This window comes from Malania oleifera, chromosome 9, assembly GCF_029873635.1.
Source record: "Malania oleifera isolate guangnan ecotype guangnan chromosome 9, ASM2987363v1, whole genome shotgun sequence".
NCBI lineage: Eukaryota > Viridiplantae > Streptophyta > Magnoliopsida > Santalales > Ximeniaceae > Malania > Malania oleifera.
Genome location: NC_080425.1, coordinates 8,307,416 through 8,321,806, shown reverse-complemented (window position 1 = coordinate 8,321,806; position 14,391 = coordinate 8,307,416). Strand labels below are relative to the sequence as shown.

Below are 14,391 nucleotides of genomic sequence, written 5' to 3'. Positions count from 1 at the left end.
ATTCATTTGATATGTATTATTTTTAAAGTGGTCAAACATATTATACGAGGTCTTAGAGGGTGATTAATATGTTGTAGATGGAGAGAGTATGAGCTCGAACAATGGAGAGACTATAAGCTCCAACAAATGTGATGCTAGGTAAATATTTTAAAAATATTTTCTCAAAAAATTTGAAAATAATACTTAAAATATTTGTTTAAAAAATGCTTTTGTAAAAAAAAAAAGGAAAATAATATTTAGAACATTTTTAAAAAATATTTTTCTGAAAAAATAAGAAAAATAATATTTTATATTTAAAAAAATAAATAATGAAAATATGAACTGCGAAATATGGAACCCTGGTTCGTTCTCCCTCCGAAATCACTCTGCACTCTGAACTTCTGCACGCAATACTCTCTCTCTCTCTCTCTCACTCGCTCTTCCTCTCCATTCAAGATTTGAAGCCCTCTGCAATTCAGTCCAAGAATCAAATGCAAATCTTCGCCTAATCTGTAAGCTCCTCTCTACCCATTCACCTCGGCATTCAAGTTCAATTCTTCTTTCTCTCTGTCTCTCCACCCTGAAGCTTTCTATATTTCTTTGTAGTGGGTTTTAACATGAGAGAAAAATACACAAGAACCAACAGAAGACCAAGATCCATAAAGAATGATCTCGATCACCCCAATCTTTGCGACCGAGCTTCAGTCTCTAAGGCCATACTCGAATCGGGTCTCAGGTCATTGCGTTACCATCTGCATTCTACAAATTCCTCGCAAAACCCTAGCCCTAATCCTACTTTTGGCGATAGTGGGTGGGGTTACTGTACTGAAGAACAATTAGAAGAAATGCTGTTGAAGCACTTAGAGTTTTTATACAATGAAGCCATCTCCATGCTTGCGGCGATAGGCTATGATGTGGATGTTGCTCTGAAAGCGATACTGCGGAATGGGCATTGTTATGGTGGCATGGATGTATTATCGAACATATTGCATAACACTTTATTTTATTTGAATAGTAGCTGTGGGGATGGTAATGTAAACTTGGGAGAATGCGAGCCTCTGTTCACGGATTTAAGGCAGTTGCAGGAGTATTCCCTTGCGAGCATGGTATGTTTGTTACAACAGGTTCGTCCGCATTTGAGTAAAGGTGATGCCATGTGGTGTCTTCTTATGTGTGATCTTCATGTGGGTCGGGCTAGTGCTATGGAAATTCCGGTTCTGTCTTCACCAGGTAATGGCTGCAGTCCAGCAACTAGTGATGTTGAGAATCTTAGTAGTAGTTCAGTTGGGGTCACCCCTGGTTTATGTAAGTTTCATGGTGGTTGGGTTTCTGGAAGTTGTGGTTCTGAATTTCAGGTGAATAATTTCTTTCCGAATGCATCGGATGTGACTTTGCAAAAAGAAATTGAGTGTCCAAAGAGGTTTAACCTTACACTTTCAATGAAGTCTTTGTTAAAGAAAAATGTTGCAATGTTTGCTGCCGGTTTCCGAGCAAACTCAAAGCAGATGCAGATGCAGTCACAGGCTTGCCCCATCTCTTTTTTGAGTGGGGATTCCTCACAAGGGGTTATGCCAGGGGCTGAATTGCCGATTGAGCAGGGTGAGGTGTCTGCAAATGCAAAGAATCAAGATGTGGTTAACTCAGTGTTGAGTAAATTTTGTGATTTGAATCTTGATGAGAATTTGGAGTTTGTGGCAGAAGAACAGAAAGATGAGATGGTTCTAACTTTATTCCATCAGATTAAGGATCTTGAAAAGCAGGTAAAGGAGCGAAAGGAGTGGGCCCACCAGAAAGCAATGCAAGCTGCAAGAAAACTTAGTCATGATATGACAGAGCTTATAATTTTGAGAATGGAGAGAGAGGAAACGCAACGACTGAAGAAGGGGAAGCAGGCCCTTGAGGACACCACCATGAAAAGGCTTTCAGAAATGGAGAATGCTCTAATAAAGGCAAGTGGTCAAGTAGACCGTGCCAATGCAGCCGTGAGAAAACTGGAGGATGAGAATGCAGAAATTAGAGCAGAGATGGAGGCTTCCAAGTTGAGTGCGTCTGAGTCAGTTACAGCCTGTTTGCAGGTCACCAAGAGGGAGAAAAAATGTCTGAAGAAGCTTTTGGCTTGGGAAAAACAGAAAAATAAGTTGGAGGAAGAGATTTCAGAGGAAAAATGGAGGATTTCTGAGTTGCAATTGCAATTGGTCCAGATTGAGCAGGCTCGGAAAGAAGCTGAGGTACATGAAATATGTGTATTTGCATACTGCTTATATAACAGATGATGAATTACAAATTTCCAATTATTTGGGCATGTCCATCTTACCAACTTATTCAGGGAGATACTTCGGCAGTTTTCTTCTTGACTGGAAAGCGATGTCTTTGAATATAACGTGACACATTGAGCTTGGGCTACACAATGGAGGGTAGCCCATATCCCATCTCATTCCCCTCACCAATCCCTCTTGAAGTTTAAACTTGCCATCATGGATTTCTCATGCTGAAGCTGTGGAGGATGTTCCCTAGGTGACGTAATCCCTAAACATAGCGGAAACAGTGTTGGAGCCAAACATACGTAATAAGAATGACTGACAATTCATTTTTTGGACCCACATTAGTGAGATATGCAAGCAAAGGGCTTGCTACTTTGCTAGTGCATTTTCACATGGTATTATGCTCTTAGTTTCTAGTATTACATCTCTCTTCTGATTGTGAGTTTAGACCTTATGTTCTCCACATCCATGAGAATGATCTTCATTGATGAGTGAGTGAGATGCATGACTAGCATGTGGAGGTCCAATAGACTGAGGAATTCATATTTTGAGTTTCTCCAGCCGTTTAGGGTTATCACTATTAAAAATTTTGAAAAGGAAAATCATAAAGGAAAACTAAAAACCAAAAATAGAAGCTAAAAACCAAAAATGAGCAACTTGTTTGGTTAATATTTATTAAAGTAAAACAACTTAAAAACTAGATTGAAAATGCTTATTTTTGTGTTTGAATCAAATAACAATTAAAAATAATAATTAAAATAAAAGAAAAATACAAATGAAAAGTATTATAATAAAAAGAAAAATTATGATAATTATTTTACTTAATTGTTATATTTCAGAATTCACTTTATAAGAGCAATCTTATTGTATATGACAACTAAAAAACAGTGAAAATATTTTCTAAGTAGATTTTATTATTTTTAATTTTTTTGAAATTTTATAGATATTTTATTCTAATTATATTCCATATTCATATGGTCATTTTATTTTTATTTTAATTAAAATTTATGTCTAAATTGAATTTAATTCACCAAAGTTAATTTTGGATGAGAGGGTATTCTGCAACAGGTTTCCAAAACAACTGGAAACCATAAAATTTGGCTTTTTTTTTTGGCAAAAACTAAAACGATAATAGAAACAAAAAACTGGCAATGTAAAAAAACATGTTTTCATAATTTTGTTTCTTCATTGTAGAGAAATGATAATAGAAAATAAAAATGATACCAAACAATAATAAATAAGTGTCTTTGAATTGCAAATGTCTCCATGGGGTAGTCACCAAGTACACAAGACCAGCTCAAGGAACACAGTGCATGTTTTCAACTAAATCTGAAAAATTGTTTGAAGAAGTTTCATTAATCTAGAGGGAATGAGAGAATTATAATGTGATTGATATGAGGAAGCTCTAAAGTAGATACTTGTAGTTCAGTTGTTGGGGATGATTACCCATATATATAAGATCACTTTGAATTCAAGGTATAGCTGGGGTTGTGAATAATAAAATCAATACCGAACATCAAAATCAGATTCATTTTTGTTTGGGATGATGAGGTCCCGCTGCCTTGGTCATCAACATGTAGAAAATTTATGTTGTCAGTCTAAATTAGGTTGGTTCGCTGTTCAAGACATTAGAAAATATTGCTCAAGTGTTGTTAGCCTATACCTTTCAATAGCAGTTTAACTAGGTCTTGGCATTACAGATTACTTAGCTTGTTTATCTGGTAACAGCTTAAAGTAAGTTCCATGAAGACCACGGCAATAAGATAACATACGAATAGAGGTTCTGCAACTGTAGTTACATATCTCTCGCCTTGGTCAATTTGCAACATATTTTTGCATTGAAAATAATTATTATAAATGTTGTGTGATGAAAATTGAGCAAGAGTGTTAATGTGAAACATACCTCAATAAGAACTTTTTATTGTACTAAGTTGTAATGCTAAACAAGGAACATCGTGGAGTGAGGAAATAGTCATACAATTAAATTTGAATTGTCACATTGGAATTTGAAAAGGACAAAAAAGGTTTATTAGAGGATATATGGAGGACATGGATATGGAGATGCGAGCTGTAGTTTGTTTTTTTTAGATTAGACTTTAGAGTTGACTTCGAAGACAAAAGGAATTGTCGATGTTTCTTATGAAAAATAGAGCCACCCTTTGATGACCTTAATTTTTCATGAGCTTGTTTCTTGCAACTTGTAATGACCCCAGGTTAAGTAGCCAACTACCTAGACTGAGATCCTTGTCTATGACTCAATTCTTTTAGCACACTTGTCTACTCATCGTTGAGATCTTTAGATCCTTAGCAGGGTATGAGTCTTTGGCTTGTCCTTTTTCCTATCTTGGTCTTCCATTAGGGGATAACACTTTATCAGATGTTTTTTGGGACCCAGAGATTGAGAGAGTTGGGAAAAGATTAGAGGGAAGGAAGAGGGCTTGTCTGTCACTAGGCAGTAAAATCACTCTTATTAGTGCCTCTTTAGCTACTATTCCTATTTATTTTCTATCCCTTTTCAAAATCCCATCTTGGGTGGCTGGGAAGGTGGACCAGATTATGAGAGATTTTTGGTGATCGGGTGTTAGTGAGAATAAGAGGGACCATTTAGTTCGTTGGGAAGTTGTTAAGAGGCCTAAGCTAGAGTGGGGTTCAGGGCTTGGTAATGTGGTTCCTAAGAACATATCCTTAATAGGGAAATGGTTATGGAGGTTTCCCTTAGAATCTATTTCCGTAGGACACAAGGTAATAAGGAGTAAATACGGAATATGAAAAAATAGATTATAGATGGGATTCCAAATGAAGTGGTAATACCACTCATGTGAGTCCTTGGAAGTTTGTGTTCCGAGTTGCTTGTCTTTTCTTTCCTCTTACTTGTTTTAAAGCAGGTAATGGGGAAAAAACTCAATTTTGGGCTTCGTTGGAACTGTTGGTGCCACGTTTGTTTATACTGTCCACTGTTCACAATGCACCAATTTCAGCTTTTTATTCTATTGAGGGGGACTCTATCTTGGGATTTTCATTTCTTAATTAGTCTCAATGAAAGAGAGGTTGGTGAGTCAACTCTTTTGTTGGGTGTGCTAGATTCTTTCGTGTGAACTTCATGGGGGGATACTAGGCTTTGGATTTTGGAGGCTTCAAGGTTTTTCTCTTCAAAGGATTTCTTTTCCAATATCATAAAATACACTAATCCTAGCCCATTCCCCTTACAGAAATCTTTTTGGAAAGCAAAGATTCCTTTTAAAGTCCAAGCCTTCATGTGGACCTTAATTATTAACAAGATCAATACAAACAATATGCTATAGTTGAGGAGGCCCTGCGAAGCCCTTAGTCCAGATATTTGTGTAATGTGCAGTGAGTCTGATGAGACTATGAGCCATTTGTTCATTCATTGCAAGGTAGCAAGATGTATGAGGAATAATTTGTTTTCATATTTTGGTGAGGCTTGGGTGGCTTCAGCCACGATTCTTTTTTAAAACTGAAGTTTGGGGCTTTGGAAAAAAGGAGAGAGGATATTTTGGGACTCTGCTGCTTCTACAATTTTGTTGTTGCTGTGGCTGAAAAGGAATGCTTGAGCTTTTGAAACTCAAAAGACCTCTCCAAGACTGCTTTTGGAGAAAGTTATTTTTCTTGCTTCTATCTGGGATCATTCTTTTGGGGTTTTTGTGGGTCTTTTGCATTCCGACATTCAAAGGGATTGGAAAGTAGCTTGATGTAATTGTTAGTCTTTCCTCTCTTTTTTTTCCCCCTTTTTTCTTTTGTGCTCTTAATTGGAGGATTTCTTATCCTCATTTCATTATAATTATGTTATTTTAATGGAATTGTTTTTTTTTTTATTTTTATTATTTTAAAAAATCTATAATTACAAATCCCTTTGAGATGATTTCCCTTCAATCCTTTGAATATGTTCAGTCACCATCTACTTATTTCCCTCAAAATCCTTAATCAGATCTAATGAACCTTTTTTCTATTGTATTCATTCATTCTTGAATTTGAATTGAATGCATATTACTTCATTTGCCATTAGATTTGTGTACTAAATTGATTTCTTATTTGGAGGACTTGTTACTAACTCAAAGAACATTGGATACTTCTATGCTACTGCCAAACATAGTTTTTAAACATTGGTGCATGATGGTCACATTGTCTGTTTTATAACCGTATCAGGCTTCTAATACCATTATAGGGCTATTTCCCATAGACCTCCTGATTCACAACAGTACCACAGCCGTCATAGACCGCTAGCCACTATAGGCCATTTACATTATCAACCTGGTTTTCAATGACTAAAAACGATGAGTCCTTTTGGCATTTTTTCCACCTTTTCCCCTATATTAAAGCTTAGAAACTCAATTTTCAGGTGGTTTATTTTATTTTATTTTATTTTTGTAAAAAATCATTGTTATGTTTATTTATTACTTAGTATGTGTTTCTTTAGAGACTATGGTTCTTATAAATTTAACTTTTTTTCTCATTAAAATAGCATATATATTTGCTTATTGTAAGTTGCTTCTATTCTATTTTTGTATTTTCTTTACACCTAATTATGGATAAAAACATATTCTATTGCTAGCATTCATTTTCTTGTTTGAATTATGGACATTTTATATTTTATGTTGGGTTATATTTATGATTTATTAGTTTAAATTTCACTTATAATCAATAAAGTAGTGAAACATTGCAAATGAATGACAAATGCCTGCTTCTTCTCGCTCTTAACCACTAAAGAATCAAGTAACACCAAATACTTGTAGTATTTGTTATATATTTTTTAATAGCAAAAGGAAGATGGATTCATTACAAGAAGGAGAATAAGAAATCTTTCTCAACAAAAGTAAGAAAAAATAAAAAATAAAGTAATAAACTGAGAAAACGCAATTAGAATAAAAAGCAAGCCAATCCCATTGGATATAAGAAAACATTACTCCTTTAAAACAACCAGCAAAAGCGCACCAAAGTGAGGCAAAATAATGAGTCTCCTTGCATAGAAAAGATAAGTTAAGCTTCTTCCCCATAAATACACAGGAATTTCCTTCCAGCCATAAACCCCACAGAACTGTGAAAACTGTACAAGTCCACAGAGCATGTGCATCCTTCCTTTTACCAAAACTAGAAAATGAAGTGACTAGCATATCCTCCACCAACTCCAAGAAAAACCAATTTTCTCCTAAACGACCAAAAAGCTTGTTCCATATATTCCTAGCAAAAGAGCAGTGCAGGAACAAATGCCTTTGAACTATACAACAACAACAACAAAACCAAGCCTTAAGTCCCACTAGGTGGGATCGGCTATATGAATCCTTTTCTGCCAATTTATGCGATTATGAACCATTTCTTTTGACAAATTCATGACTATTAAATCTTTACTCACTATCTCATTCTAAGTTATTTTAGGTCTACCCCTACCCTTTTTACTACCCTTCACAGTAACTATCTCACTCTTCCTCACTGGTACACTATGTGACCTATGTTGCTGGTGTCCAAACCATCCGAGTCATCCCTCCCTTGTAACACCCTGAACCCGCCAAGTGGGGCTCGGGGTGTCATGTGTTCCTTCCACAGATCTCTAATACTATAAATATCATCCAAGCAGCGGAATATAATTAAACATTCTCAAACAAAATACCAGAGTACTAATTTATACAACCCAAAAAGATGTATCCTTCTGTCCATATTACATAACCAGAAAATAAAATAAACAAACCACTCACTCTAAGCTATACTATCAACCCACTCTGGAGCTTGCCAGGCTTGATCACGAGACGGTCCTGAAAAATAAGTTGTATGATGGGGTGAGACACTTCTCAGTAAGGATGGAATAAATTATCATCAGTGTGTGATCAATGAGTTTAGTGTATACAAAATATGACCATTTGTTAATCAACAACAACAACTGTTAATACATTTATAGACTATACTCACACATACATTATTATTTATAAGCGAGAGTTCTTGAGAATTGGGGAGATTACAAGCCCATAACATGTAACACCCATTTGCTCTGATACCTTATGTAACCTTGCCTATTTAGTTTGGGCGTGGCTACAACTGATACCTATCAGGGCACTCGCCTTACTTAGCAAGCCCTTGAGCGGAGAGTTTACTTTGCCCCAATCGCACGTAATGCCACAGTATAAAATACGTATAATACTTTTTCAAAAATAACTTTCACATGCAAACTATAACTCACACCTATATAAATACTATAAATTGTAAGCTGTTAATACTTTTGCAACTATAAGCTGTATACTGTAAATATTTTGCAACTATACTTTGTGAATTGTAATCTTTGGAATACTTTGCTCTGTTCTACACTTTTAATATGCTCTGTTTTCATATACTCTACTCTGTTATACTTTGGTTAAATCTACAAATATGAATATAAGAACTCACTCCCAAATGGATAAATGACATGCTTCCCCCTATGATGGGTTGTGCGGCCCGTAGGTTGGACTTAGCCCTGGCTGGCCTGCTACCAGGTTAAGTCAACTATATTGTATGTCTGCTAGTACGAATGACCATCCCATAGCTGGTCTAGACTCCAGGTGGGAACTCTACATTTCACTAGCCCACTCGACTATTCAAAACAACACTCTCCCTGAGACGTGTGGTTGCACTAAGCTCTTCATTACTGTAGCTGCGGTACCAAGCAATCTATGATCCATCGGAGTTCTTAAATCATACATTACAATTTCATAAAACTTCCCGTGGTCTATACGCCACCATAATTATTTACTATACATGCATTCTTTTCAACCATTTCAGAAAATAATATATTATCAATACATTTCTGGCATATCATTATATCAAACCATAAACTCATAACTTTAATTAAGCAATAAAATTCTTTCTCATGCCACATGATTTGAGTGTTTCTCATAATTATATAAACTACTAGAAAACATGTCATTTTATACCCCATATCTATTTTATCGTAAATACTGGTTTAATTATCTCCACCATTTATTTAACTCAAAATATGTATTTAAAGGAAAAATGGAGATAACCAACCCTACTCACTTTAATTCTTTACAAAATACGTATAATAAATCAAACCAATAATTTTAATCGGTCAAATCATTTAGAAAATCTACTACAATAATCCAGAAATCAAATACTTGAATTCAATCGGTTCAAATTTAAAATAACAATTATTATAAAATCCCTAGGCTTACAACCACCAATTTAATTAACTCATAATAATAATAATAATCTAAAATCCAATTTCCATATGCCAAAATATTTAGAAAAACGTGTATATAATTCCTATAATCTCATATTACAATTTAATTGGTTAAATTATAAAAATTCTTGACATAATTTATTCCTCTTACCTTAGCCTTGGAGTGGTGCCTAGGAAGCCCGAACCTAAAATCTGTTTCGATTAACTTGCTAAAGATCGAAGCCGGGACCTCGTGGTGGTGTTTGTTTTTCGATTCGGCTTATGGATGAAGAAATAATCTAGAGAGAGACCGAGAGAGCGTGAGGAGAGAGAGAGAGTGTGTTTCACGGCCATGGGAAAAAAGCTTGAAAAAATTTGTTTCTAGAAGAAGCAATCTCATAACCTATATATGTATATTACTTTAACAATAATAATATTATATTAATATTATATATATATATATATATCTATATATACACTTTAATAATCCATATATTTATATGTATACTTATATATCCATCATATCATTTATTTAATTACTTTAATTTAATAATGTTTAATTAATTAATTGATTAATAATTAATTTTTTTTCTCGGGTTACTACATTTATCTTATCTTCGCTAAGAGCTACACCTAACTTACTGCGAATATGTTCATTCCCTAATTTATCTTTCAATGTTATACCACTCATCCATCTAAGCATTCTCATCTCGACAACTTTTACATTTTGGATATTCTGTTTCTCTGTCGCCCAACATTCTGGAACAGATTGTTGAAGTTCTCCTACTCTGCAATGGATTGTTGGTGTTAACTCTATAATAACAACCAAATAAAAGCCTTGATCATTTAGGAACTTTGGCCTTTCAATCAATTTTATGGAGTGCAAAAGGAAATATTAGCATTAATCAAATAAACAAAGAAGGATTTGCACGAATAAACATGCGAAGAACCTAAAGACCAAGAACGGCTATCCACCTTAAATGAAGGACAACAATTCCCCAATAATATCAACAAGGAAGACAACTCCTTGTCCTCCCTATCATTAAGAGTTCTACGGAATTGGAAGTCCTAGGAAAACAAATGACCTTTAGAAATCAAAAAGGAGGAAATAGCCTCATTGTGCCCCATTACCTGCTGTATAATGGCTGCAATTGGCTGCAATCGTTACCATTGTGCCAGCCCCCACCCTTTTTTAACATCACGCTATCAAAACACTAGATCATCTAGTGCTTCTCCAAAAGTTTCCATGTTGTTGCTGTTAGTGTCATCATATGCAAACAATGGTATGGCAACTGTAATGTTTACGGTTTGTTAAAGTTCCTCGATCACTAGATATGTTGTTGGAATTCCCTTTGAGATGATTCCCCCTCCATCCATTGAATATGTGCCTTCATCACCTACTTATTTTCTTCCCTCCTCATGTTCCTTAACTAAATCTAATGAAGTTGCTCCGATCATTCTTGAATTTGGGCCAAATGCTTATTTACTTCATTTGCCATTATATTTGGATATTAAGTTGATTTATTTTTGGGAGGATTTGTTATTTTATCGAAGGACATTGGAGCCTACTATGACAATGCCAAGTGATTCACTAGATCAGCTACTGCTTCAAAAACTTCTATGTTGCCTAATTGCTGTCATATACAAACCGTGGTTTGGTGGATGTGAAACTTTTGACTCATGATTTTTCAGTTGGAGAATCTAATTGCTACTATCCTGTGGTACTTGAGAATGTGATACAGTTCATGCCACTTTTGGTACCTGGTTGATGTTTTTTTTCAAGGTTGTCAAGTTCCTGGCTTCCTTCTACTAGAGCCTTCTATGAGGAGTTTGATGGAGGACTGCCCCTGTTGCTCTGGATAACTCTAGGATATGGTATCTTTTTGAAGATTTATTAGTAATTAAGGATTTTGTTGGTAAATTTGAATAATTTAGGAATTTAGTTTATTTAGGATTTGATTTGATAATTTATTTACTTTGGGGTTATAATGTAAATTTTGGTTTCTTATTTTCTGATAAATATAAGCTTGTGGATGCAAGGAATAGGTAATTAGATGGTTAATTGGTATCTTTGCTCTGTCTGTCTGTCTGTCTGTCTGTCTCTCTAATTTTCTTCTACACCATTTTCTCTCTCTCTTCTTCTCCTATCTGTATTCTTTCCCTTCTCCATTTTTTTTCTGTTCTAATTTTCTTCTACACCGTTTTCTCTCTCCCTTCTTCTCCTATCTGTATTCTTTCCCTTCTCCATTTTTTTTCTGTGTTCTTGTCTATTTCTTTATCTTTTCTCCTGACTGTTCACATCACTGTGCCTGATAAACACCCCCCCCCCCTTTTTTTTTTTTTAAAGTTTGGTCAGCAGCACAGACCCAGGTCCATTTTTCTCAATTCATAGTAACAGCTAATGAAACCTGCACATTAAATATGTTAAAGCTGTCTAATTTATTTATTTATTTATTTTTCGAATCTATCTTTTGCTTTGGAACTCTTTAGTCTTTAACATACACAGAAGCTCTTCCCTTGGTTTTCTGTTAGTCTTTCATCACGTCCAAACGTTCTTGCCAACTCTAATGGTTGACAATAAAAAAATTCACACAATTCTGCAGGTGCACTGGCTTACGTTTTGAAACCCCCTTGCTCACCCTTCTCTCTCCCACTCTATCTATAAGTTTGCATTTCTATTCTAGTGCTTTAAAAGTTCAAACACCTTCATCCTACATCGCATAGCATGGGGAAAAAAAAAAGCAACCTATCGTGAAATGAATGCCTATCAAGGAATGATGAACTGCTACAGAACCAAGCCTATCAAAGATAAACTGCCTCAGGATCAAGCTATTTAGAATAGTCAATATTACTTTAGGGATAAAAATCTTGAGAGCATAGGGAAATTGTTGAAAGTATCAAAATATCGAACTTTTTGACACTGAAGCAGGTGACCTAGCATTTAATATTTGTTCAGCCTCACGCAATGCTTGTGTTTGAGTCCCTGCTAGCATATTATGTGGTGGCGATGGCAGGGGTGGTGGCATCACATTATGAGGTAGCACCAGCAGGACTTGCTTTTCCTAGGCCCTTCCTCCTTTCTAACACCCCAGCAGGTATGGGTAGGTTGATGATCCCCCTCACTGCTTACACGTATAGCACATACGATCCTCCCTCCTTGCTTCTTTTTCACACAATCTGAGATTAATTGCCCCACTTCCCCTCCTCCCACCTCACTCCAAGGACCAGTAGGGCCTCCTCAAGAACCATATAATAATATTAAATAAATATCCAATTTTCTTAATCTTAAGTTGAGAAGCTTGTATCAAGTGTTAAAAAAGTTCACAAAGCCAAAAAGCAAATTGACAATTTGACATAGTATCTAGAACTTCATAGTGAGCAAGGAATTTGTTGTTCATCTTTGGGCATGCTTGTGGAGTACATATCTGGCCATAGATCCCTGATGTATATCCCTTACCCCATCACATACCCATGTTGTGTGTTCCACATAATTAGTTGATTAGTTTTTAAGTGTCCGGAGTCCAGTTAATATGGGTTCGCTCTACTAAATAGTGCCGTCAGTCAAGCATGCGATCCTGAACTTCTAAGCAATGGCCACTTTCCTATCCCTTTTGTGGTATACCATACCTAAAGTCCACATTATTATGTTCTGAGGAAGTGCTTCCCTTTCTACAACATTTATAGTTCTGGATCTGTTCCATCTCAATTGGGTGAATTTCTTCTTAAGTTTTCCGAAATCCCCCCCTTCTAATCTTCTATCACATATATAGTTTGCTTATTCCAGACTAAATATCGTGCTTGTTATACTAAATCATTCCTTGATACAGGTAAAGTGGAGGCAGGAGTCAAAGGCTAAAGAGCTAGCCCTAGCACAAGTGCAGGGAGAGCGGCAGTCCAAAGAAGCTGTTGAGGCTAGTATCAAAAGAACACATGAAACTGTGCGCCTAAAGATTGAGATAGACTTCCAACGCCACAAGGATGATCACCAGAGGCTTGAGCAAGAACTTTCACATCTTAAAGCATCTGCACAATCCACTGAGCCCTACAGTCCCCATTATTTGTCGAGTACTTTAACCTCAGGGAACTCCATGGAAGTGAATCCCCATGGAGAGACAATAGCAAGGCTGCTTCATGAACTGGATAACCTGGAGGATTCTTCGGACAAAGAAGTCGTCAATTGTGATAGGGTGTGCTTAATTTGTATGAAAGATGAAGTTTCAGTTGTTTTCTTGCCATGTGCCCATCAAGTTGTGTGTGCCAATTGCAGTGATAAGTATGGGAAGAAGGGTACAGCTACTTGCCCATGCTGCCGGGTTCCAATTGAAGAGAGAATCCGGGTTTTTGGTGCTAGTTCATAGAGTTTTTTTGGCTAAGAAATGCTATGGTTCCATATGAAAACAAATATGTTCCTTGCATTGTCCATTCAGACCACTTGCCTTCATAGGTCCTGATCCTGAGCGTCCGTTTAGTACCCTCACTTAGCTAGTACCTTTATCTTCATAGGTCCTTATCCTCAGCATCCGTTTAGTACCCCAACTTAAACAAGTACTTTTATCACCTTTAGTACTAAAAAGTACTTGTAATACAGAACATTGTTTAGCTTGTTATATAAATCCCTTACTATGCTTGGAAGTCCCCAGAATTTGGAATTTAGATTTGTATGAATGTGGATAAAATAAAATTTAAAATTGCATAGAATTCTTTTGAAATTTATATAAATCCAAATTTATACAATTTTGCTTAAAATTGCCTTAGGTGTATTTTTTTATGGAAAAATTGGATAATGGCTGTTCATTGTCTAATTCTTGTTAACGATTCATAAATTTTAGATCAACATTTGCTTCATGATAACTAGTCATGGGCATGCAATATGTGTATGCTCTACGACTTTCTATTTCTTAAAAATTTTTAAAAATTATAGAGAAAATAATAAAAAATTAGGTAGTATAAGGGCGTTTTGGGGTAGTTGTAGATAGTTACAGGGCATCTTCT

At 35.7% G+C, this 14,391-nt stretch overlaps 1 protein-coding gene across 1 annotated transcript; it reads left to right on the top strand.

The window, feature by feature from the left end:
* Nucleotides 1-316: 316 nt before the first annotated feature.
* On the top strand, nt 317-14,034 carry LOC131164976 (MND1-interacting protein 1-like). The gene is made up of 3 exons (XM_058122552.1): nt 317-491; nt 586-2,207; nt 13,227-14,034. The coding sequence occupies exons 2-3, from the start codon at nt 597-599 to the stop codon at nt 13,755-13,757; spliced, it is 2,142 nt and encodes a 713-aa protein (XP_057978535.1). The 5' UTR covers nt 317-491; nt 586-596; the 3' UTR covers nt 13,758-14,034.
* The last annotated feature ends 357 nt before the right edge of the window (nt 14,035-14,391 follow it).

Bases quoted from the DNA above. Each gene is read 5' to 3' on its own strand.
- LOC131164976 (XM_058122552.1), top strand. From the start codon at position 597: ATGAGAGAAAAATACACAAGAACCAACAGAAGACCAAGATCCATAAAG. The intron at 2,208-13,226 runs GTACATGAAATA...TCCTTGATACAG, and splicing joins AGGCTCGGAAAGAAGCTGAG to GTAAAGTGGAGGCAGGAGTC.